The sequence below is a fragment of the Nipponia nippon genome, unplaced genomic scaffold (assembly GCF_047370975.1).
Source record: "Nipponia nippon isolate SJK-2023a ecotype South Korea unplaced genomic scaffold, ASM4737097v1 scaffold_6, whole genome shotgun sequence".
Classification (NCBI taxonomy): domain Eukaryota; kingdom Metazoa; phylum Chordata; class Aves; order Pelecaniformes; family Threskiornithidae; genus Nipponia; species Nipponia nippon.
The window spans coordinates 82,320,705-82,343,928 of record NW_028262380.1 but is presented as its reverse complement, the minus strand read 5'-3'; the positions used below and the strand labels follow the sequence as shown (position 1 = coordinate 82,343,928).

Here is a 23,224-nt window from a genome sequence, read left to right as displayed (position 1 = left end):
TCCCCTGGCAACCAGGAATGTGCTTCCAGGCTCCCGTGACGTGGGAAAGAGGTGCTGCTCTCCATCACTGACAAGACCATCGGAAAACTGTTCAAAACTGAAGAGTGCTTTTTCGGAGCCTAAGCGAATGCATTTTGCAAGTCCTAAGTGGCTTTCTTAATCTCCCACGCCATTTGCAGCGGACTAGGATTGCTCGGATGTTTCCGAAGTCTCCCGACGCACTTAGCACGGGGAAGGAGTCGTTAGCAAAGAGGGGCTAAAAGCAAAGTTATTCGAAGTAAACTCCCCTATGAGAAACACATGGGCAGCTCGCCCAGACCTCTGCAGGCAAATGCAAATGCAAAGCTTTCTGTCACCTGAAATAAAAGGCAACGAAAGGCCGAAAGCAGCTTTGCGGGAGCCTCAGCCTTTGCTTTTTAGATGCTGGGAAAAAAAAAAATGTGTACGGCTCCGTCCGTCTCTGTATCTCGTGCTGTGACCTTCCTCCAGCTCTGAGCCCTTGAAAGGTCCCTTCTGAACGCGCGTCGACACCAGTGCAGTGGCTGTTGTTGATCTGGGGACACCTGGAAGGATACAGAGCCATGAAAACTGGGCTTTTCAGTACAGAATGAGGATGAACGAGGGTGAAGCCTGGTTTTCCTGCCCCCTTGCTCGCCCTCTGCACTTGGATGCTTCCCTCTGGTTAGGGACCAGGTCCTCGCTGCGTGTTTTCTGGGAAGCAACGGACCGCGGAGGCAGGGGCTGGAGCCAGACTCGTGCCACCAGACCAGCAGGACCGGCAGCCTCTTTCCTGGGGAGCCTTAGGCTTCTGCCATGCGCCGAAGAGCATCTGCCTCCATTCAGCCCTCGCCCTGCGCCACGCAGCGGCTGGCGAGCTGGATGCGGAAGACGGTGTACAATAAGTGCCTTGGAACGTAACAAATATTCCTTCCTCTCCAAGACATTCAGAAAGCAGGCCAGCCCATCGCCGCCATCCCTCCAGGCCCCTGTGTAACCTCTCCTGCCCTTCCTGCAAACAGGGGCTCACAAAATTGGACGTGGCATGGGCAGAGCTGGACCACGGCAGAGCAAGGAGTGGGATAACGGATGAGCTGCCTGCTGCTGTCTCCATTGTATCGGCTCCGTGACATGTGGAGAGGAGCAATCAAGAGCGCTTTTGCCGCACAGGAACGCGCTTGAACTTCATCTCGAAAGCGTACAGAACATCTCTTGTTCTGGGGCAAGTCGACTTGCCGAAACGATGCCTGAGAGAACCACGCCAGTGACCGAGGAATTGGTTCCCGTCGATTTAGAGAGGATTTCTGCGCGAGACAGATCAGTACGCTTCCCTCCTTACGATGAAATCATTCCTATCTATCCCTGTTCCAACCAGCAAGGCGTCCTGGAGCGCCGGGGCTCAGGGCATCGTACGACGCAACCTCCGCAGGCTGGGACGGGGCGGTGATTACTCTGTCTGTATTCCCCTCTGCTACATATATGAAGGACCAATACCTTTACGTTCCGTAGCACTCTGGAAGCAGAGATAATAACGTCTTGGTAAACACATCTTGCCTGCCGATGCAGCGTTCTCTCTTTTTCAAAGCGTGAAAGGCATGGCACGTGCAGGTGAAAATAAATAATTATAAAGTCAGCGTGTAATGGGAACAGTCTATGCTGCTGGAAGAAGTCTCCCTCTCATATTAAAGCATAAAAAGCAATCACGCTGCGTTATGTGCATGTTTCCTCACTAACATGTTACTTTCCACAATAATATTTACAGGTTTTGCTTGTAAACTATCCAATAATATTTGCGTTCATAAAGCACTCAAAACACACTTAACAACCTGGCCTGAAAACATTCCTGGTGCTGTGAAGACACCAAGTAAAGCATCTCAGTTGTTTTTTCTCTGGGTAAATGGTTGGACCGCGTCCCTCAGCACCACATCTCCCCGGCTTTTAAATCCCTCCAGGGATGGGGACTCAGCCCCTGCCCTGGGCAGCCTGGGCCAGGGCCTGACAGCCCTTTCGGGGAAGAAGTTTTTCCCAATACCCAACCCAAACCTGCCCTGGCGCAGCTTGAGGCCGTTCCCTCTCGTCCCAGCGCTTGTTCCTGGGGAGAAGAGACCGACCCCCCCGGCTCCAGCCTCCTTTCAGGCAGTTGCAGAGAGCGATGAGGGCTCCCCTCAGCCTCCTCTTCTCCAGGCTGAGCCCCCCCAGCTCCCCCAGCCGCTCCTCCCCAGCCTTGGGCTCCAGCCCCTGCCCCAGCCTCGCTGCCCTGCTCTGGCCACGCTCCAGCCCCTCCATGGCCTTCTTGGGGTGAGGGGCCCAGCGCTGAACACGGGATTCGAGGGGCGGCCTCACCAGTGCCCAGCACAGGGGGATGATCCCTGCCCTGCTCCTGCTGGCCACACCATTCCTGATACAAGCCAGGATGCTGTTGGCCCTCTTGGCCACCTGGGCACACTGCCGGCTCATGTTCAGCGGCTGTCGACCACCACCCCCAGGCCCTTTCCCGCCGGGCAGCTCCCAGCCGCTCCTCCCCACGCCTGCAGCGGTGCCTGGGGTTGTTGTGCCCCCAGTGCAGGACCCGGCCCTGAGCCTTGCTGACCCTCACCCAGTGCCTGGGCCCATCGACCCAGCCTGGCCAGGGCCCTCTGCAGAGCCTCCCTGCCCTCCAGCAGATCAACGCTTCCACCCGACTTGGTGTCATCTGCAAACTGACTGAGGGTGCGCTCGATCCCCTCATCCAGATCATCAATGAAGATGTTGAACAGGACCGGCCCCAGTACTGAGCCCTGGGGAACACCACTCGTGACCGGCCGCCAACTGGATCGAACTCCATTCTCCACCACACTCTGGGCCCCGCCACCCAGCCAGTTTTTTACCAAGCGAAGAGTACGGCCATCCAAGCCGTGAGCAGCCAGTTCCTCCAGGAGAACGCTGTGGGAAATGGGCTGCAGGGGCTGCGTCCGGCTCCTCTCGGCCCCACGGACATCGGGGCGTCAGCAGCCGGGGCTGGGGGGCTTTTGCTGCTGACCCGGCACCGCGGCGGGCACCCGGGCAGACAGACGGCAGCCGTACGTATGGTCCTGGGCACCCACGGCTCTGTCACTGCGTTGATTTACGTTGCCCTCCTCCTTTTGTAGGGCGCTGCCGTTAGACAATAAACTACTGCAGCTGTTAAAACGCCTCCGCCTGTCCTTGGTGGCAAACCCCGGGGGTGCGGGGCTGTTCCCAGCACCCCGAGCCCTGCGCCGGTTCGTCCCCCATCCCGCCGTCGGTGGGAGAACGGCATCGGGGCGGGTCGTCGGGGCAAACCCCCTCGTGCTCCTCCCTTAGCCATGGATGGATGGATGGATGGATGGATGGATGGATGGATGGCTGCCCCCTTGCATCACCACCCAGCGCTATGATGTCATCGCACGTTACAACCAGCCACCTTCTGTATCTGTGGGGGCCGTGGCGGGGCTCCCCCAAGGCCAAGGACCGGCAGCAGCAGGCATGGCCGGGTACCAGCGCGGCCGCAGCCCCCGTCGGAGCCGCCGGCGGAGGGGATCCCACTCCAGCCGCCCTGGGCAGCCCGGCAGCAGGCGGCGGCAGCAGCCGCCCCATGGCCGGAGGAGGCGAGGCCGAAGTGGGGGTGAAGGCAGGGGGTCACCCGTGTCCCCAGAGGCCACGGAGATGTCCTGGGGTTGCCGGCGGTGGGGGTGGAGGGGTGGCGAGGCAGGAGGGAGTGGGGCGGGGGGTCACGGGCGGCTCCATCCCCCCCAGGTCGCCGATCTCTGACGCAGAGGATGAGGAGGATGACGGCACCATAACGCCAACGCCAGCATCCTCCCGTGCAGGGGTGTCCTGGCCGTCAGCTGCCGCCTGCCCCGGGAGGTGGCACGCCGTCCCCAGGAGCCAGAGCCGCCTGCCCCAGGACACCCCCACTTCGGCAGCCCAGCCTGCTAATAAACTCCTGACACCCCGCTCCTGTCTCGCCTGGGCACTCGCTGGGGGCCGGCGGCCCTGGGCTGCGGGCGCGGGGACGAGGGGCTGCGCCGGAGCTGGGGGCGAGGGGCCTGGGCTGAGCCCCCCAGCCCAGCTCCGGGGGAAACGGCCCCAGCGTCCCCCTCGGCCGGCGGGAGCCCAAAGGCCCCTCTGTCCCCAACAGCCCCCGTCTGCTCCGCGGCATTGGAGGAATTACCGTGGTTTTGGCAAGCCCAAGACCTGCCTTTCACCACGGCGTGCCCTGGGGCTGGGGGGACGCTGCTGCAGCAGGAGAAACCTCTTAAACAGGCCTTTAGCCCAGGGCACAGGAGAGGGAGAAAGGAAAAACCCAACAGCACACCTGCCGTGCCTGGGGCTCCTTTGCCTTTCCCCGGGACGAGCCGGGCGGCCTGGGAGGGGCTGCGCGCCCGGGAGCGGGGTGCTGAGCACCGAGCCCTCGCCCCTCGGGCCCCAAGCCGTGGGGAGCGGGACGCAGCGACGGCCGGGCCAGACCAGCGCCCACGGGACTCGGGCAAAGCTCGGGGCTTCGTCCCGTCACCCCGCGGCCACGGGGGCAGGAAGGGCCAGCGGGTTTCCCTGGGGCCCGGCCGGGTACCACGAGGGGCAGGGGATGGGGATGCTGCCTGCGGGAGCAGCCGCCACCGCTGCAGCCCCAAGCGTGGGTGCTGCCGGCGCTTACGGCAACACCGCGACCCCGCCACGAGCTGGAGGCGAGGGGTCCGCGCTGTCCGCTCCCGATGGGGTGTCCCACGCCCCGGCAGGCAGCCGGCACCCAGCGATGCTGCCGGCACCCAGCGATGCTGCCGGCCCCGGTAGCGGGCAGGGCTGAGCGGGCAGGGGCTGGCGCAGGGGCACCGGGGGTACGGAGGGGGGCGGCCCCATGGGCCCCCAGCCACAGGGACGGGGGGAACCGGCGAGCTTATAACAAAATAAACAGATACAAAGGGATGGGGACGTCCAGGATGGGGGCGGAGGGACGGGGGTGGCTGGGGTGGGTGCAGGGACCAGGCAGGGGTACACCCTGCATTTCACCCCACATTCACACAACCTGCCCTGCTGCTGCTGAATTCCCTGGTTTGAGTTTGGGTTTGGGTTTGTTTTGCTTTGGTTTGGTAGTTTTGTTTTGGGGGGGGGTGTGGGGGGCGGCGGGGGGGGGTGTGTGTGATGAAAGACCTTGGCATTCAGGGGGATTTATCAGTGCCCTGCACAGATCACGCCGCTCCCTTGGCCGCCCCAGCTGAGGGGGCCGGGCTGACCAAACCCAGCCTTTGCTTCAGCCGGGGCAGCCAGCGGAGCTGGCGAGGGAGCATCTGAGCAGCGAGACCCCCCCTTTCCCCACGGCACCCGGGGAAGCGGCACCTCGGCAGGGAGCCGTGGGGCTCAGGGCATCACCTTTTGGCATCGCCTTTTGGCATCGCCTCCGGAAAAAGGACTGGAGAGGGCTGGCTTGCTGCAGGAAAGGGGATTTTATCTTATTGGTTTAGATTTAATTGTGTTTATTGGCAGGAGCCTGCCTGCAGCAGCCCCGGCCCCAGCCCAGCACTGGCCCCACCGAGCACCCAGCGCCGCACGTCAAGCCCCGGCGCAGCCGCCGTGCCCCCGCCGCAGGGCCGTGCCTTGCCGGAAGGGTCTGCAAGGGGAGCACGGGCTGAAGCCCTGTCCTGCCCGGCCGGGGGCTCCTGCTGTCACAGCGGGTCCCCAAGGCTGGAGCCGGGCTGGGCTGGCTCTGTCCTCCCTGCTCCATTGCCCCGGCGATGCTGTACAAAGCCCCAGCACAGCGACATCCCCGTCACAGGGATGGCCCCAGCATGGGGATGTCCCCAGCACAGGGGTGTCCCCCAGCACAGGGATGTCCCCAGCACAGGAGTGTCCCCAGCACAGGGATGGCCCCAGCATGGGGATGTCCCCAGCACAGGGGTGTCCCCCAGCACAGGGATGTCCCCAGCACAGGAGTGTCCCCAGCACAGGGATGGCCCCAGCATGGGGATGTCCCCAGCACAGGGATGTCCCCAGCACAGGGGTGTCCCCAGCACAGGGATGGCCCCAGCATGGGGATGTCCCCCAGCACAGGGATGGCCTCAGCACAGGGATGTCCCCCAGCACAGGGGTGTCCCCCAGCACAGGGGTGTCCCCAGCACAGGGGTGTCCCCAGCACAGGGATGGCCTCAGCACAGGGATGTCCCCCAGCACAGGGGTGTCCCCCAGCACAGGGATGTCCCCAGCACAGGGGTGTCCCCAGCACAGGGATGGCCTCAGCACAGGGATGTCCCCCAGCACAGGGGTGTCCCCCAGCACAGGGGTGTCCCCCAGCACAGGGATGCCCCCCCACCTTCGCCTTTGTGTTTATATGTTAAAAAAAAATAAATACGACGAGCGGCCCACGAGCAGGGGGCAGCCCGAGGCCCCGGAGCGGCCCCGCTCCCTGGTCCCAGCAGCAGCCGGGCTTCGCCCTGGGCGACCCCGGCCGGGGCGATGGGGGACCCCGACCCAGGTGCCCGGCCTCGGCCCGGGGCTGGGGGCCAGGTTTTGTGGGGCTCTGGGCTTTTCCTGTCGGTCTGTAGTTTTCTGCTGGTTTTCTGGTTTATTCGGCACGCTTTGGGGGGGGGTGGGTGTGTGGTGTTGGGTTTTGGGGGGGTTTGGCCCCCCCCCCCCCCGGCGGAGCTTTGTGGGCTCAGTTTTGCTGCCGCAGCGGCTTTGCCCCCCTGGGGCCCTGGGCTGGGGCTGCTGCCCGGCCCCTTCTTCTGCACCTCTGCTTTGTAGTGTTGTGCTTTTTATGTTATGCTTTTTCTTTTTTCTCTTTTTCTTTTTACTGTTTTTTTTTCTTCTTTATCTTCTTTCTTTTTTCTCTTGTTCTTTTTTTATCTTTTTCTGTTTTTTCCTTTTCCCCGTTTTTTTTGGGTTTTTTCCCTTTTTATCTTTTTTCCCTTTTTTTAATCTGCTTTTTTCTGTGTTTTTTTCTGTTTTTCCTTTGTTTTCCTGTCTTTTTTACCATTTTTCCTTTTTTCCCCTTTTTTCCCCTTTTGTTTCTTTTTTTTTTTTCCTTTTTTTCCCCTTTAAATTTTCCCTTTTTTTCTCTTTTCCCCCTGTCTTTCTCTGGGTTCCCCCTGCCGCAGCTGGGGCAGCCCCACAGCTGGGGGCACTCCCGGCCGATGGCAAGGACCCACACCTGGGGGCTGGGCGGGGGGCGGGGGGCAGGGGAGGGGATGCGATGGCGGGTGGGGGCACGGGGGCTTTTGGGCCGCCTGGGTGCAGGCCTGGGTGCTGCGGGGCCCTCCGGGCTGCGGGGAGGCTGTGGCCGCCCTGGCCGAGCCGCTGGCCCGCGGCCCTGGCGAGGGGCTGTGGGGAGCCTGGCCGTGCGGAGGCCGGCCCTGCTCCACGTGCGGGTGCCCGACGGGGGTCCCTGCGCCCCGATGGCCCCGTGAGCATCCCCGGGGCCGGCTGGGCTTGTGCTTCGCTGCGGGGGCTCGTCCCGGGGCACCCGGAGCCCCTGGGCTGGGTGCTGGGGCCGTGGGAGCAGCCTCGGGGCGAGCCCAGCGCCTGGCCGTTGGGGTTTGCCAAGGGAAGCGTGGCCTCGTGTCAACCGGAGGGACACGAGAGGAGCCATTTCTGCGGCGGGGAGCGGGCCTGGGCCGAGCGCTGGCTGCTGGGGACGGAGCACCCTGCCCCGCGGCAGTGCCCGGCAGCCCCAGCCCCAGGGACGCTCGGGGGGCACGCGGCGCCCAGGAGCTGCGGGAGCGGGGACGCCGGGGACCGGCCGGGCTGCCGCCGGTGATGCTGCGCTGGCAGCGTCAGCCTGGGCGTCCCTGGCCCCAACAGGGGGGACAGCTCTGGTTTTGGGGCTCTCCCCGTGTGGGGGGGCTCTGCCGAGCCTGCTCGGGGCTCGGCCTGGGCTGCTGGGGGCTGGGGGGCCCCCGCTGCTCCCGGCCCCCCGGCACGGCTGCCGGCCCCCGGCAGAGAGACTGCGCCGTCGCTCCCCGGCCCAGCACGGTAAGGAAGCGGCGCGAGCTCGGGGGGGCCCTGCGCCCCTGCTGCAGGGGTTGGGATGGCCACCGATGGCCGGGCGGCCGCCTTGGCCGGGGCTGCGGGGCCGTGGCTACCTGCCCGCCGCGTGGGGCAGCTAAAGAAGTAGCCCCGGCTGGGTAAGCAGCGTGCGGGAACTGCAAAAGGCGCAGCTCGGCCAGCAGCCGCGGTGGAGTTAGGGTTGCACGAAGGTTACTGGAGGGGTTTTGTCGGTATATTTATATACGCGTGTGTCTGTGTACGGGCTGACTGGGTGGGGAAGCAAGGCGGGAGGTGGGCTGAAACCTGCTCGGGGACGATGGAGCACATCCGCGTCCCTCTCCGGAGCGGAGAGGCACGCCTTGTCAGGCTTGAAACGCCAAAACGGTCCCTTCGTTAGCCATAGAAACACATAAGGGCCCCCGACGGCCGGCGCAGCCCCTCTGGGCTCGCTGCGGCTGCTGAGGGAGCCGTGGGCGAGCGGGGCCGGGGCCGGCTGGGAGCGGGGCAGGGCGGGAGCGTCGGCCTCTGCCTCCCGGCCTCCGCCGGCTCTCCCCGACGTCGCCTGGCTTCTCCTCTCGGTCGCTCGGGAACGGCACAGCGACGGGGCCGGGCAGGGACCGGCTGGCAGAGGGAGGGCCGCGCCGCGTGGAGCTGCCCTGGCCACTGGAGCTCGGGGGCCGCTGGCCCGGGCCGTGGGGAGAGCCCGCGGGGCTGGGATTTCGCGTCCCCCGTCCTTTCCAGCCGCCCCTCGCCCGCCGGCACCCACGGATCCCACATCCAGCCCCGTGGGGCTGCCGGCGGGGATGGAGCGGGGATCGGTGGGGTCGGCCTGGGGGAAGGTCCCTTCCCCTCGGCAGGGGCTGCCCCGCTGGGAGCCATGGCAGCAGCCCGGGGCGGGGGCGCGGGGAAGGGGCTTTTCCCGGGAAGCCGGCTTAGGCCGGGCCTAGGGCAAAGCCCGGGCCCTGCAGCGCAGGGAGCAGCTTCTCCTAGGCCGCTCCCAAGTGCTAAAGCTGAGCTTGGGTAAGAACGGCAGAGCAGTCCTGATGGAGACCGATGTCAAACCCAGGTTTGCTTTATTTGTTGGACGCGGCGTTCCTCCCCGCCGCGTGCGTTTCGCCTTCAGCGCGAGGGAGAGGAGGGAGAAGGGGGAAGGCGAGGGAGGACGGGGCCGCGGGCGGCCTCCCCTCCCCGGGACGGGCCTCTGGCGGGGGCGGGCAGGGCGGGCTCGGGCGAGAGGCCCAGGGCTGACGCCGGAGGGGACGGGGCGGGAGCGGTAACAGGGGACCACGCCGCTGTCCTGAGCAGCCCGGGGTGAGGGGGGTCCTGGGGGGACGGGGGAGCCTCCGCGTGTTGGCGGGGCCGCAGTGGGGTTACTGGGTGCGGGAGGGCATCACCGCTGCGCTGCCCTGCGCTGCCCCAGCCCCGAGCTCTCGGTGTCGAAAGCGACGCCGTCCGTGTGACGGAGAGCCTCAGGCTTGGTCGTGCTGAGGGGGGAACCGCCTGAGCTTAAAGCAGCGCCCACGCCCGCTGCGCTGTGACGACTGCGCTGCTGCTGTTGACGCCGCCACCTGCCCGAGGGTGACGTCACGGCCCGCAGCCACGCCGGGGCTGATTTATGGCGCTGCAGTGAGGGCGATGACGGCGGGGGCCGGGGGCTGGGCGGGCGGCGGGACCCGGGGCGGCCGCGGGGGCGTGTCGCTGTCTATAAAAGGAGTGGGCGGGCCGGGGCAGCGCTGTCTCTACCAGGAGTGGGCGTGGCCCAGTCGCCCCGGGGCGGTGCTGTCTCTAAAAAGTGGGCGGTCCCGGCCAGGCCCCGGGGCGGGGCGCTGTCTATAAAAGGAGTGGGGCAGGGCCCGGGCAGCCCCGGGGCGGGGCGCTGTCTATAAAAGCAGTGGGCGGGGCGGGGGCGGGGCCCGGCGGCGGCGGCGGCCCGGCGGCGGTGAGTGCGGGCGGGGGCCCGGCCCGGCCCGGGGCGGCTCTGCCGGGGCGCCGGGGAATAAAGCCCCGAGGGCCGGAGCCCGGCGCCCCCGGCCCCTGCCCGAGCACCGCCGGGGCTCCCGGGACCGGCCGCGGCCCCGCAGCGGCTCGGGACCCGGCTGGGGGCTCCGGGCGCGGAGCAGGCAGCGCCTCCCGGGCTGCCGGGGCCCCGAAAGCGGCTGCGGGCGGCTCCGGGCCCGGCTGGGAGCAGAGCCCCGGTCCCGCCCGAACCTGGGCCCGGCCCAGAGCGCGGCCCGGCGCCGGGTGCCGGCCAGCGAGGGGAGGCAGCGGGGCTGGGGGCTGGGGCCGGCCCGGGCGTGCGAGGCCTGGGCCCCGGGCCCCGGCCCTGCCTGTCTGGGGCTGGGAACCGGGCTCCGAGCTCGGAAACTGAGCCCGGGCCCTGTGTGTTTGGGCCCAGCAACGGAGACTGAGCCCTGCGGGCCGGGGCTGGGAACCGGGCTCCGAGCTCGGAAACTGAGACCCGGTCCTGCGTTGTGGGGCTCGAACCCAGAAACCGAGTCCGGCAGCGTGGGGGCTCGAAACGAGGCTCATTTGGGGCTCAGAAACGGAGACCGAGTCCTGCGTTTCAGGGGCTCGAAAGGAGGCTCATCGGGCCAGGTTCAGAGCGGAGAAACAGAGACCACGTCCTGCATTTCGCACCTCAAACCCAGAGGCTACGTCCTGCGCTTCGGGGGCTCGAAACAAGGCTCGCTCAGCCGGATTTGGGGCTCAGACAGAAGAGATGATGTCCCGTGCTGTGGGGGCTTGAAACAGAGACCGAGTCCTGTGTGTTTGGGCTCAGAAACGGAGACCAAGTCCCGTGTGGTGGGGGCTTGAAACCGGGCTCATTAGGACTCGGAAGCAGAGACCCAGTCCCGTGTTTTGTGGCTCAAACCCAGAAATGAGGTCCTGCGTTTTGGGGGCTGGAAACAGAGACCCAGCGCTGGGTGCTCGGGCTCAGGAACAGAGACCGAGTCCTGCGTCTGTGGGGGGCTCAAAACAAGGCTCGTGTGGCCACTTGTAGGGCCCAGAAACAGAGACTCAGTCCCCCGTTTTGCACCTCGAAACCAGAAGCCAAGTCCTGCGTCTGTGGGGGGCTCGGAACAAGGCTGACGTGGCCAGGTTTAGGGCTCAGAAACAGAGACCAGGTCCTGCGTTTGGGGGCTTGAAACCGGGGTCACTAAGCCACTTTCTGGGCTCAAAAGAAGACAAAAAGTGCTGCGTTTTGGGGGCTTGAAGCAGAGACTAAGTCCTGCGTTTGGGGGGCTTGAAACCAGGCTCATCTGGCCAGCTGTAGGGCTCAGAAACGGAGACTAAGTCCTGCGTTTGGGGGGCTTGAAACCAGGCTCATGTCGCCAAATTTGGGGCCCAGAAGCAGAGACTAAGTCCTGCGTTTGGGGGGCTTGAAACCAGGCTCATCTGGCCAAATTTGGGGCCCAGAAGCAGAGACTAAGTCCTGCGTTTGGGGGGCTTGAAACCAGGCTCATCTGGCCAAATTTGGGGCCCAGAAGCAGAGACTAAGTCCTGCGTTTGGGGGGCTTGAAACCAGGCTCATGTCGCCAAATTTGGGGCTCAGAAGCAGAGACCAAGTCCTGCGTTTGGGGGGCTTGAAACCAGGGTCACTAAACCAGTTTTTAGGCTCACAAAGAGAGATTAAGTCCTGCGTCTGGGGGGCTTGAAACCAGGCTCATCTGGCCAAATTTGGGGCTCAGCAGCAGAGACCCAGTCCCGCGTTTTGTGGCTCAAACCCAGAAATTAAGTCCTGCGTTTTGGGGGCTGGAAGCAGAGACTCAGCGCTGGGTGCTCGGGCTCGGAAACAGAGACCGAGTCCTGCGTCTGTGGGGGGCTCAAAACAAGGCTCGTGTGGCCACTTGTGGGGCTCAGAAACTAAGTCCTGCGCTTTGGAGTCTGGAAACCAGGCTCATTTGGCCAGGTTGAGAGCTCAGAAACGGAGACCAAGTCCTGCGTTTGGGGGGCTTGAAGCAGAGACCCAGGGCTGTGCGTTGGGACTCCCCCAGAGAGACGAAGCCTCGCCTATCGGAGACTTGAAACCAGGCTCATTTGGCCAAATGCAGGGCTGAGAACCAGAGACCAAGTGCTGCGTTTCAGGGGGCTGGAAACGGAGACCCAGCGCCGCGTGTCTGTGCTCAGGAACAGAGCCCCACTCCTGTGCGCTGGGGGCTGGAGACAAGGCTGATGGGGCCACTTGCGGGGCTCCGGCACAGAGACCCCGTCCTGTGCTGCGGAGCGTTGAACCGGGCTCACGGGGCCCGGGTGAGAGCTGAGAAACAGAGACCGAGCCCCGCGTTTCGGGGCTGGCAACCGGGCTCCGGTGGCCAGTGCTGGGGCTGAGGCCGAGCGACCAAGTCCCGCGTTGGGGCCTGCAGCAAAGCCCCGGCCCCGGGCTCAGCCCGGAGCCCCGCGGCTCCTCTCCGAGGCCGGGCTGGGGCCGCCGGTGCCCGCCGGAGCCCCCGCACCCCGGGCTGGGCCCGGCCCCGGGAGCCCCCGGCCCTTCCCGCCTTCACTCGGCCAGGCCGCCGCTGTGGTCCGCGGCGGAGCTCCGGCACCCAGCGGCCCCCCCGCCCCGGGCAGCGCGGCACTTGGGCCCCGAGGCCCCGGAGCGCGGCTCCTCCCGCCCCGGCGCCGGGACGGGGTCGGCGAGACCGGGCCCGGGGGCCGGGGAGAGGCCGGGCCCAAGGCGCTGCCACGGTCCTCCGGCCCCGGGCCCCGCACCGCGCCCGCCCGCGGAGAGGCGGGCAGCGGCCGGGCCCCAGCTCCGCGCACCCGCGAGGCCCGGCCCCGGCCCCACTCCCGGCCCCGGGCTCGGCTCCACACCGGCCCGGAGAAGCCCCCGTCCCCGCGTCCCGAACAAGGGGCCCCGCTACCGGCGTCCGCCGCGGTCGGTGCCGGCGCCCGTCTGGCGGCGGCGGCGGCGGAGGAAGCGCGTGCGCGGGGCGGGGCCGGAGGGGCGGGGCCTGAGCGCGCGGGCGCGGGGCGGGGCCTGGCCCAGGTGCGGCGGGTGAGGGGGCGGGGGGGGTCTGTGACGAGGAGGCGGGGCCTCTAACGAGGGGGCGTGGTCTGTAACGAGGGGGCGGGGCTTAGCACAGGTGCGAGGCGCGGGCGGGCGGGGCCGGGAGCGAGGGGCGGGGCCAGTCCCAGGTGCGCGGCGGGCGGGGCGCGGGGCGCGTGCGCGGGGCGCGGCCTGTGGCAGGTGCGGGGCGGCGGGCGGGGCGCGGGGCGCGTGCGCGGGGCGGGGCCGAGCAGATTTGAGCCCCGGCGGCGGCCGCGCGCGCCTCCTTTTCGCGTTCCCCCGCGGTGGCGCCGCCCGCGGCCCCGGGGCGGCAGCGGCCGGGCCGGGCTCCCCCGGCGGGGCCAGGTGAGGCGCGGGGGCTCGGCCCGCGGGAGCCGCAGGGCCCGGCCGGGGCCGGGGGAGCCGGGAGCGGCGGAGCCGGGGCCCGTGAGGCCGGGGCCCGTGAGGCCGGGGCCGGGAGCGGCGGAGCCGGGAGCGGCGGAGCCGCGGCCGAGCAGCGGCGGGGAAGGGGCGTCGGGGGAGCGGGGTTTCTCGGGGCCGGGGTTTCTCGGGGCGGCGGCGGCGGCCGCGCTGGCGGCGGCTCCGCGGAGCAGCCGCGTTTGTCGGGGCGCCGGGGAATAAAGCCCGGAGGGCCGGAGCCCGGCGCCCCCCCCGTCGTCGTCGTCGTGGTCGCCCGATCGAGACGCGGCCCCCCGGGGCCGGGCCCGCCCGCGGGTCCCCCCGGCCAGTTCCCAAGCACGGCCCGAGCCCGCCGGGGCTGCCGGGCTCCCTGACACCACACGCGGGGCTGGGGGCGCGGGGCTGCGGAGCCGGGGGTCTGGGGGCCGGGGGGGAGCCCCGGTGCTGCCTGCGCGGGGCTGGGGCAGAGGCCTGGGGGTTTGGGCCCAGAAACGCAGCCCCCGTCGGCTGTTTCTGGGGCCAAACCCGGGGCTGGGGCTGGGGCTGGGGGGGAGGCGGGCGGGCGCTGGGGGGCGCGCAGGGTGCGTGGGCCCCCACCGGAGGTGGGGGTCCGGTCGCGGTGCGTGGGCCCCCGCCGGAGGCGGGGGTCCGGTCGCGGTGGTCCCCGAAGCGCGGGAGGCTGGCATGCACCAGGCCGAATTAAACGTCTGAGATAGTCTCTGGGGCAAAAAGCGCTTTTCACACCCCCTCTGCCCACGTCCAGCCTTTATTCGAGGCGTGTACCACCCCCGGAGCGGGGACTGACCAACAACCAGACACTGGGCGTACAGTTATGACATTTATTATCCATATGCAAGTGCTGACAGTGATTGATTTACGACCTGGTCCAAAGCCAAGATCGCATTAACAAGCACAAGCCCCAAGGGGCTGGAGAGGAGCTGGTGCTGGAACCAACTGGAACTGGAGCCCAAAACCAACTGGAGATGAGACTGGACTGGAACAGGAGCCGCAAACAAGCTGGAGCCAGAGGAGATGAAACTCGACTGGAGACTGGAACGAGCTGGAGCCGTCCATGAGCCGGAACCACAGCTGAACTGGAGCTGAAACTTCCCAGCGCCGTCCACAAGCTGGAGCAGAAGCGAAGTGGAGCCATCCGAGAGCTGGACCTGAAGGCGCAGATGAACTGGGGCAGAAACGAGCAACCTGAAGCTGCAAACAGGTCCAGCTCATGGACAGCTCCAGCCTGAAACGAACTGGAGCCACGGCTGAACTGGAGCTGGAGTCGCAATGAAATGGAGCTGCAAACGAGCTGGAGCCATCCAGGAGCTGGACTTGGAAAAAAAGGGTGCAGAAAGAGTGACCAGAAACAAAAAAGGGACAGAAGAAACCAACCTGAGAATCTGCAAATGAGCTGGAGCTGCAACGAACAGGACGGGTCCATACGCTGGAGTGCAGAGGAACCGGAGTTGTCCATACGCTGAAGCTGGAAACAGACGGGAGCCGCAAAGGAACTGGAGCCAAAACTGAACTGGAGCCGTCCAGGAGCTGGACCTGGAAAAAAGGGTGCAGAAAGAGTGACCTGAAGCTGCAAACAAGCCCGAGCCATAAATGAGCTGGACCAGAAGCAAAAGAGGGGCAGAAACAACCAACCTGAGAACCTGCAAATGAGCTGGAGCTGAAACGAACAGGACCTGTCCGTACGCTGAAGCTGGAAACAGACGGGAGCCACAACTGAACTGGAGCCGCCCAGGAGCTGGACCTGGAAAAAAAGGGTGCAGAAAGAGTGACCTGAAGCTGCGGACAAGCCCGAGCCATAAATGAGCTGGACCAGAAACAAAAAAGGGACAGAAAAAACCAACCTGAGAATCTGCAAACGAGCTGGAGCTGCAAGGAGCCAGAGCCGTCCATGAGCTGGAGCTGCAACGAACAGGACGGGTCCATACGCTGGAGTGCAGAGGAACCGGAGTTGTCCATACGCTGAAGCTGGAAACAGATGGGAGCCGCAATTAAGCTGGAGCCAAAACCGAACTGGGGCTGGACCTGGCAAAAAGGGTGCAGAAACGGTGACCTGAAGCTGCAAACAAGCCCAAGCCATGAACGAGCTGGACCAGAAACAAAAAAGGGACAGAAGAAACCAACCTGAGAATCTGCAAATGAGCTGGAGCTGCAACGAACAGGACGGGTCCATACGCTGGAGTGCAGAGGAACCGGAGTTGTCCATACGCTGAAGCTGGAAACAAATGGGAGCCACAAATGAGCTGGAGCCAAAACTGAACTGGAGCCGTCCAGGAGCTGGACCTGGAAAAAAGGGTTCAGAAAGAGTGACCTGAAGCTGCAAATAAGTCCAAGCCATAAATGAGCTGGACCAGAAGCAAAAGAGGGGCAGAAACAACCAACCTGAGAATCTGCAAACGAGCTGGAGCCGCAATGAACAGGAGTTGTCCATAAACTGGAGCTGAAACGAGCCAGAGCCGTCCAAGAACTGGAGCCACAACGGACAGGACCTGTCCATACGCTGGAGTGCAAAGGAACCGGAGTTGTCCATACGCTGAAGCTGGAAACAAGACGGGAGCCGCAAAGGAACTGGAGCCACCCAGGAGCTGGACCTGGAAAAAAGGGTGCAGAAAGAGTGACCTGAAGCTGCAAACAAGCCCGAGCCATAAATGAGCTGGACCAGAAACAAAACAGGGGCAGAAACAACCAACCTGAGAATCTGCAAACGAGCTGGAGCTGAAACGAGCCAGAGCCGCGATGAACAGGACCTGTCCATCAGCTGGAGCTGGAACCAGAGCAGAAACAAACGGGAGCCACAAATGAGCTGGAGCCAAAACTGAGCTGGAGCCGTCCGGGAACGGGACCTGAAACAAAGGGGAGGCCCAACCAACACACAAAACACACACACACAAACAACCGGGGGCCCGAACCGAGCTGGACCCCAAACCAACAGGGGCCCAAACAACCGACCTGGAGCCACGCAGCCCCGGCAGCGTCTCGGGGCGGGCACGGGCAGGGCTGTCCCCAGCCAGGCGCAGGGCGGGCGGCAGCGTCGGCCTCGGCGCAGGCAGCCCGGCTTCTTCCTGGGGCTCCGCACCCCACAGGGGTCCCTCCAGTGCGGGCGGCTCCCAGCAGCGGCTCCTCTGTCCGTCTGTCTGTCCCTGCGCAGGGAGAAACATGGCACAATCAGCTCTTGGCAGCGCAGCCCGGCCCAAAGAGCCCTGGAGCTGCAGCTGTGCCCGCCCCTCGGGAGCAGCAGCCCCGCACCGCACCCCCAAGACGGGGACGGGGCACCAGAGACAGGGACGGGGCACCAGACACGTCCCGTTTCCCCCCGAAGGGTGGCCCAGAGCCAGGGTCTGGCTGAAAACCCACCCGCCCTGCGCAGCAGCGGCACAGGCCGACTCCAGCAGCCCCAGGCCGGGGCCGGGGCCGGCACCGCACCAGCGCCAGGGGGGTCTGGGCCGGACGCTGACGGCGCCCACTTCCACCTCCCCAGACGCCCCTCACAGCCACGGACCCCCAAATCGGCTGAGGGTGGGCTGGGGGGATGGGAACCGTGGGGCCCCCCAGTGCCCTGCCTGCGCCCACAAACAGCCACGGGGCGACCCTGCCCAGAGGGTGCAGGCCCTGGCCCTGCGGTGCCGAGCTCCTGTGAGCCCCAAGGGACACACACTGGCACCCGCACCAGCGCTGCCCCGCCGGCGCCGGGACCCTCCTTCCCCCCAAATGCCCCACGGGGAGCCCTGCCGGGGTGCGGCGCCTGCCCTCCCCGTCCCTCGGCTGCCCTGTGGGCAGGACGTGGGGCAAAGCCAGCGTGCCCCCAGCACAAAACCGCTCCCCGGGGCTCCTGGGGTACGGCAGCCCCCAGCACCTACCCGCAAGCCAGCACCCCGCTCCCATGGCCTGACCCTGAGAATCCGGTGCCTCCGGCAGCACCCGGAGATCCCCGCCGGCACAGCCAGCCCCAGGAGCCGAGTGCCCCGGTCCCACTGCCCAGCTCCGCTCGGCCGCCGCGTCAGGGCACTCACCTCACCAGGCACGGCCTCCCCGCCGGCGTCCCCCGGCGCTCGCTGCTTCAGGGCCGTGTTCCTCGCCCGGGCGCCGGGATGAGCCTTCCCCACGCGTCGGCACAGCCGGGCGACATCGCCGGTGCCCCCGGCACCTCCCGAGGAACCGGCGGCACCAGGACGGCTGCTGCTCCCCGTGCCGGGCCGGCTTCACAGTCTCACCGACGGGGCCGCAGGAGCTGGCGCGGATCCCTGAAGCGGCCTCTGCTCCCACCGCAGCACGTTTTGAGCTGAAAAGTAAGTTTTTAAGTGAAACAATGGCTTCAGGTGGAGCCCAGAGCCACCCCAACCGCCCTGCTGTGGGATGCCCGGGACACCCGGTGCAAACGCATCCCCCCGTGCGACCGCGCCATCGGAGGCAGCACAGCCCGTCACCGCAGGCAAACCCTGCTGTTACGAGGAGCGCTCGCGCTCAGCCCGGGCTGCGGGCAGGCGTGCGAGGGCTGCTGGCGGGTGTGCAAGGGCCCCTCCGCAGCTTCTCCGTGGCCACAGCTGCGACCGGCAGCTCCTCCTGCGGCCCCTCTGCAGCGGGTTCGGAGGCAGGATGGGAGCCCCTCTTGTCCGGGATGGGACCAGGCTGGGGACGCGGCGTGCGGAGCCGTACGGCTGTTGCCAGTTTATGGTTCGAGCGGGGCCTGATCCTGCGGCTGAAATCGGGAGCTGCTGGGGACCCCCAGCCCCACGGGCCGAGCTGCAGTTGCTGCCCCCAGAACAACGTGGCAAAGCAGCTCTCTTTCCGCAGCGTTCTCGCTGCTTGTCTGTTGATCCAGGCGTCCCTGGAGTCTGTCTGTCCAGAGCCACTTCTCTGTGATGCCAGCCGATGCCGGCAGGGTTTCAAAGCCGCGTCAGAGGGGCTGGGACACCGGCGTTACCTCGGATGCCCTGGGGCGGCCTTTAACCTTCAGGGATAGCTCTCCGCTTCCACAGACCAAAGTCCGTATGTCCAGGGCCTGGCTGTCCTGCAATTTGTTTTACTTCAACATTAATATCGCCCACATCTCCAGTAAAACACCACCACCTCGTCACATTGCAGCGTAGAATGGGAATTAGTACAGCTTAGCAAAGTTAACGCACTTTCATAGAATAAAGACTGACCAACGTCATCTTTAGCGAAGGGCATTTTCTTAACGCAGCCCCAGCCCCCCAGGAGCTCCGCTCCTCTCTCCCACGCCCCAAGCAAAGTCCCCGCAGCCGCCACCAAAGTCCCCGCTCACCAGCGGTGGGAGCAGCCGTGGCATCAGCCGGTTCCCCTGAGCCACGGCCGCCCCGACGCCGGCGGCCCTGCCGGCGAGCGCCCGTTGTGCCCGGCACGCAGCCCAGCCCCGCGGAGCTGCGGCAGCGCAGCAACGGCAGCTCCCGCGGCCAGGAAACATCGTGGCCAGCAGCCAGCGCCGCGTCTGCCCGTGGTCGTTCGTGAGCTCTTGGCAAGCACCCAGCGGCTGAGAGACTGCGGGGTCAGGCAGACGGACGGAAGAGCTCAGAGAGGGACGGGGGGCAATATCACACTCCGTTCTCTGGGGGGGAAGAAAAGCATCGTAAAAATGAGTGCACAGATACAACAGCTGCCGTGCAAAGTCAGAATTTTAACCTTCAACCTTAAAGTTTAACTTCACACCTTAACCGTAACCCGTGGCTAGCAAGCACAGGCAGGGGACTGGTAAGCAGCTGCTTAAACACATCACCCAATAAACTGCCTTAAGCGAAAGGAAACCAAAACGCCATTAATTGCACCCTCGGTCCCATCAGAAAGCCCTACCGCAAGGCTGTCGCTGTTCGGGTGAGCTGAAGCGCCGCCGCAGCCCTCCTGGTCCCAGCCCCGCTGCCCCCAGCGGCGCAGGGGACGGGACCCCCCAGCCCTGGCCCTGCTGGGGCCCAGCCGCAGCTCCCGGGGGCTGCGGGAAGGAACGAAACCCCTTCTTCAAAGCAACCGCAGCCACCCGGAGCCGGGACCCAGAGGAAAGCGTGGGCAAACCCAGGCACCAGAGGGCAGGCGGAGCCCGCTCAGGTGCCTCCAGCTCTTGGCTCTCCCCTGCCTCCTGCTACTCACCGCGACTGGGGCAGCAACCAGCGCCTCTGCCTCCCTCGAGTCCCGGCGGTCCCTCAGCCATCCAGTCCGCGGCTTCGGGTGCCAGAACCGTGCGCTGGTGCCCAGGGAACGCCCCGCCTGTGCAGCCCAAACCACCCCGGCCTGCCCGGGGCCGGGACGGGGGGCAGCCCAGAGAAATGAGGACAAAAGGTCTCCGTTTGGGGTCCTGGCAAATCCGGCAGCGCGTGCGTTACACGGGGACCCTAAAACCCGCACCAAACCCGCGTTAATCCCCCCCCCCCCCCCCCCCGCACCCGCAGACCCGGGCGCGGCTCCCGGCCTTGCCGCGGCGCCGGCGCCCACCCGCGCCCCAAAGCCCCCGGCCCCGGGGACGCCGTGCCCCGGCCGCTTTGGCCCCCGCCGCCGAGTCGCTACCGACCCCCAAAGCGCGGCCGGGGCCGGGGCCGGGCGTCCCCGTGTGCGGGGGGACACGAGCGGAGCCCCGGCAGACCGAACTGCCCGGCGGTTCCCAAGGCGCCCGGCCCCGGCGGGAAGCGCCCCGGGCCCCGAGGGCAGCGGCGGCTCCCGGGAGGAGAAGCGGGGCACAAGGCCCCCGCCCGGCGCCGCGGGGAGCCAAGGGGGCGGCCCCCCACCGCCGCCCCGCGGGCGCCGCTCCCCGCACCCCCGGCTGAGCCCCGCGGGGCGGCTCCGGGACAGAGCCGCCCCCCCGCCCGGCAGCCCGAACGCCCCCAGCCCCGGGCTCCGCCTCAGACGCCGCCGGGCCCGGGCTCCCCCTCAGAAGCCGCGGCCGGGCCCAAACACCCCCGCCCCGCCGCGGGCCTGCCTGGGCCCAGTCCCACTCACCACAGCCGGGCCCGGGGTTCCGCAGCGGCACTGCGGGGCCCCAGGCCGCCCGCAGACGAGAGCCGGGCCCGGCTGGGGCCCCCTCGCCAGCCCGGGGCCCCCTCGCCAGCCCGGGGCCCCCTCGCCAGCCCGGGGCCCCCTCGCCAGCCCGGGGCCCCCTCGCCAGCCCGGGGCCCCCTCGCCAGCCCGGGGCCCCGCCGGGACCCGCGGCCGCCGCTCCGCCTCACCGCTGCGCTGCCCCCGCGCTTTGGCGCCCCCTGGCGGCGCACAGCGGTACTGCGCCCCGGGGCTCCTTAAAGCCTCGGGGAGCGGCACGCCCCTGTCGGGCGGGGGCGGCCCCACCCGCGCGGGCCAATCGGCGCTGGCGTCGGCGGCGGGGAGCAGCCAATAGCGAAGCGGGGCGGGGCGGGAGCGGTCCCCTGCGGGCGCCCCCTGGCGGAGGGGAAGCGCCACGGCAGCGGGGGCGCGGGGGCGCGGCGGGCGCTGTCCCCGGCGTTCCCTAATTGTCGGGATTTGCCGTGGGAACGCTGGGAGCACGTGGGAGCCAGGGTCCCCGTCAGGCCCCTCGGGCCTCTGAAAGGCGCGAGGGCACCCAGCGACCTAAACACCGCATTGGCTGTTAGCACCCCGAAGAAGTAACCCGGCTCCCGCCCCTCCGTCCTGCGACGGAGCCTGCCGTCTCGGTAACGAACACGAAACCCCATTAAGGGTTGGTGGTTCCAACCTGGCGGCCCCTGATGAAGCGCTGCCCGCTGGAGGGCCCGCCGCGGCGGTTGCGAAGAGCCCGAAGGGGCAGAGGGCTCCCGGGCAGCCGCTCCCGACGCGCGTTCGGAAACGCTTGGGAGGGGAGAGCGGAGGCGGCCCGAGCTTCCGCTTCTCTGCAAACGGAGCGAGCAGCCTTGGCGGGCTCGCAGGGCTGAGGCCGCGCTGGTCCAGCCCCCCAGAGCGTTAACAAGGCCCCGGGGCAGTGGGCTGCACCACACGGCCTGCCTCTGGCGCGGCGGCAAGGCGGGAGCCAGCGCGGGTTTGCAGAGAAAACGAGTGCTGTGCCGGGGTGAGGCGCGGCGAGATCACCTCGGCGCTGCCCGGAGGACCTGGAAGCCCGATTGCTGTTAGTTTTGATGAAAACGGAGCAACCCTCGCCCTCAAGCAGCGGCGTAGCGGCAGACAGAAGGACAGAGGAGTCGGTTTTGTACTGGCTAAGGCACGACAAGATGTTTATTCCTCAGAGATGGATGCGTCCATCCTGCAAATCCGAGGAAGCCAGCAACAGAAACTACCTACAGATCGGTGTCAGCCTGCCACAGGTGAGGTCAAGCGTGGAAATGAACCCAAAAGAGAGGCCTGCAATTGTCGCAAGCTTCGGCTTTCTAGGTTGTCATTCCCTTCCAAACCACAGTAAGTCAGTAAAACACCTCTCACAGTGAGAAATTAAGGCAGGAACGAACGCGTGCCTCCAGCATTTCCAGCATTTCCAGCAACAGCAGCCCTCCCTCGTCTGTCCCGACTGGAGCCCAGCTGGTTTTTTAAGACGCTATGTTCAGAAACGTGCTCAGAAGCGCCCGGGACTTACCTGCGCCTCTGACGTAGCCTGCCCGCAGCCGAAATGCCCTTTTCAAGGCTGTCCAGCGTAACGGCACGTTTGGGTAAGGCAGCCAAATGCTGAAGGTCTCAGACCAAACTCCTCTGCTGTTCTGCAGTCGCACGACATCTCGCATCCCAAACGCACGTGTATCTGCGCTGCTCAGCCCGCCTGAGCTTCTGGGCTCAGTTTCTAGACGGAATGCTTCCCTCGTTTCTTCCCCCGCCCCCCCCCCCCCAAATGTCCATGTTCCCAGACACCGACAAAGTCACCCCGGTCCCGTTTCCCTCCCAGCCCTGAGCAGCCCACCCGACTCGCAATAAATCTCCGTTACCGCCGCTGTCTCTGGCTCTAGACAATTACTGTAGCCAAAAATAGTTTCCTTCTAAATTCTCATCCAGGAAAAGATGGAGAGAAAGGGCCGTTATGCCACAGCGGGAGGAAGGAGAGCACGCAGTGTAAAAGCTGGCCGGTTTAGTTCTTGCAGAAACCTTCTCCAGGGTTGGCCCTTTCCCTGCCCGCGCAGGTCAGAGCGCATTTGCTCGCAGCCAGCGAGTCTCTCCGTGCCAGGAAGGCCGCCCAGGCATCTCGCTGACTTAAGGGAGCATTTCTTTCAAGCTGAAAAGAATCCCATATTAAAAATACTTGGGGGTACTTTTGGCTTATGTTTTTCCTATGAAAAAGCTTTGTCGTTTCCTACCCAAATGTGCTCATCGCCAGCTCGTACCCAAGAGGCAGCCTTTCAACGCTTTCTCGTAGCTGAACACGTTGGCTGTGTTCCCTGGTATTTACTCCGGGACAGAGCTGCCCCCCCGCCCGGCAGCCCGAACGCCCCCAGCCCCGGGCTCCGCCTCAGACGCCGCCGGGCCCGGGCTCCCCCTCAGAAGCCGCGGCCGGGCCCACACCCCCCGCCCCGCCCCGCCGCGGGCCTGCCTGGGCCCAGTCCCACTCACCACAGCCGGGCCCGGGGTTCCCCAGCGGCACTGCGGGGCCCCAGGCCGCCCGCAGACGGTCCCCGGGGGCGTTAGGAGACCCCCCCCTGCAGTCAGGGACCCCCCAACAGAACGGGGGACCCCCGCAATCCCCCCCGGGACCCCCCGCACCTGCTCCCGCCGCGGCGTCCCGCTCCGCTGGGCCCCGCCCGGGGCGCCCCCCGCGCTTTCGGCGCCCCCTGGCGGCGGCGCTGGGTACTGCAGCGGCGCCCGCCTCTGCCGGGGCTTCTTAAAGCCTCGGGGAACGGCCGCGCACCTGCCGGCGGGGCGGGGAGGGGGGGGCGGAGCCTGGGTGCCGCTGTCCAATCAACGCCT

At 66.7% G+C, this 23,224-nt stretch overlaps 2 protein-coding genes across 2 annotated transcripts; both read right to left on the bottom strand.

Annotated features, from left to right (window-relative positions):
- Positions 1 to 14,201: 14,201 nt before the first annotated feature.
- Positions 14,202 to 17,522, bottom strand: LOC148051628 (uncharacterized). Its single transcript, XM_087737880.1, has 9 exons — positions 17,500 to 17,522; positions 16,346 to 16,536; positions 16,087 to 16,160; positions 15,779 to 15,987; positions 15,521 to 15,679; positions 15,241 to 15,364; positions 15,032 to 15,140; positions 14,774 to 14,932; positions 14,202 to 14,564 (listed from the first exon to the last, which is right to left on the bottom strand). The coding sequence occupies exons 1-9, from the start codon at positions 17,520 to 17,522 to the stop codon at positions 14,224 to 14,226; spliced, it is 1,389 nt and encodes a 462-aa protein (XP_087594006.1). The 3' UTR covers positions 14,202 to 14,223.
- LOC148051627 (uncharacterized) lies at positions 16,399 to 22,053 on the bottom strand. Its single transcript, XM_087737879.1, has 7 exons — positions 21,909 to 22,053; positions 20,336 to 20,627; positions 19,493 to 19,697; positions 18,660 to 18,959; positions 18,318 to 18,404; positions 17,407 to 17,675; positions 16,399 to 16,536 (listed from the first exon to the last, which is right to left on the bottom strand). Exons 1-6 carry the CDS (start codon positions 22,051 to 22,053, stop codon positions 17,604 to 17,606), a joined length of 1,101 nt encoding a protein of 366 aa, XP_087594005.1. The 3' UTR covers positions 16,399 to 16,536; positions 17,407 to 17,603.
- Positions 22,054 to 23,224: the final 1,171 nt, after the last annotated feature.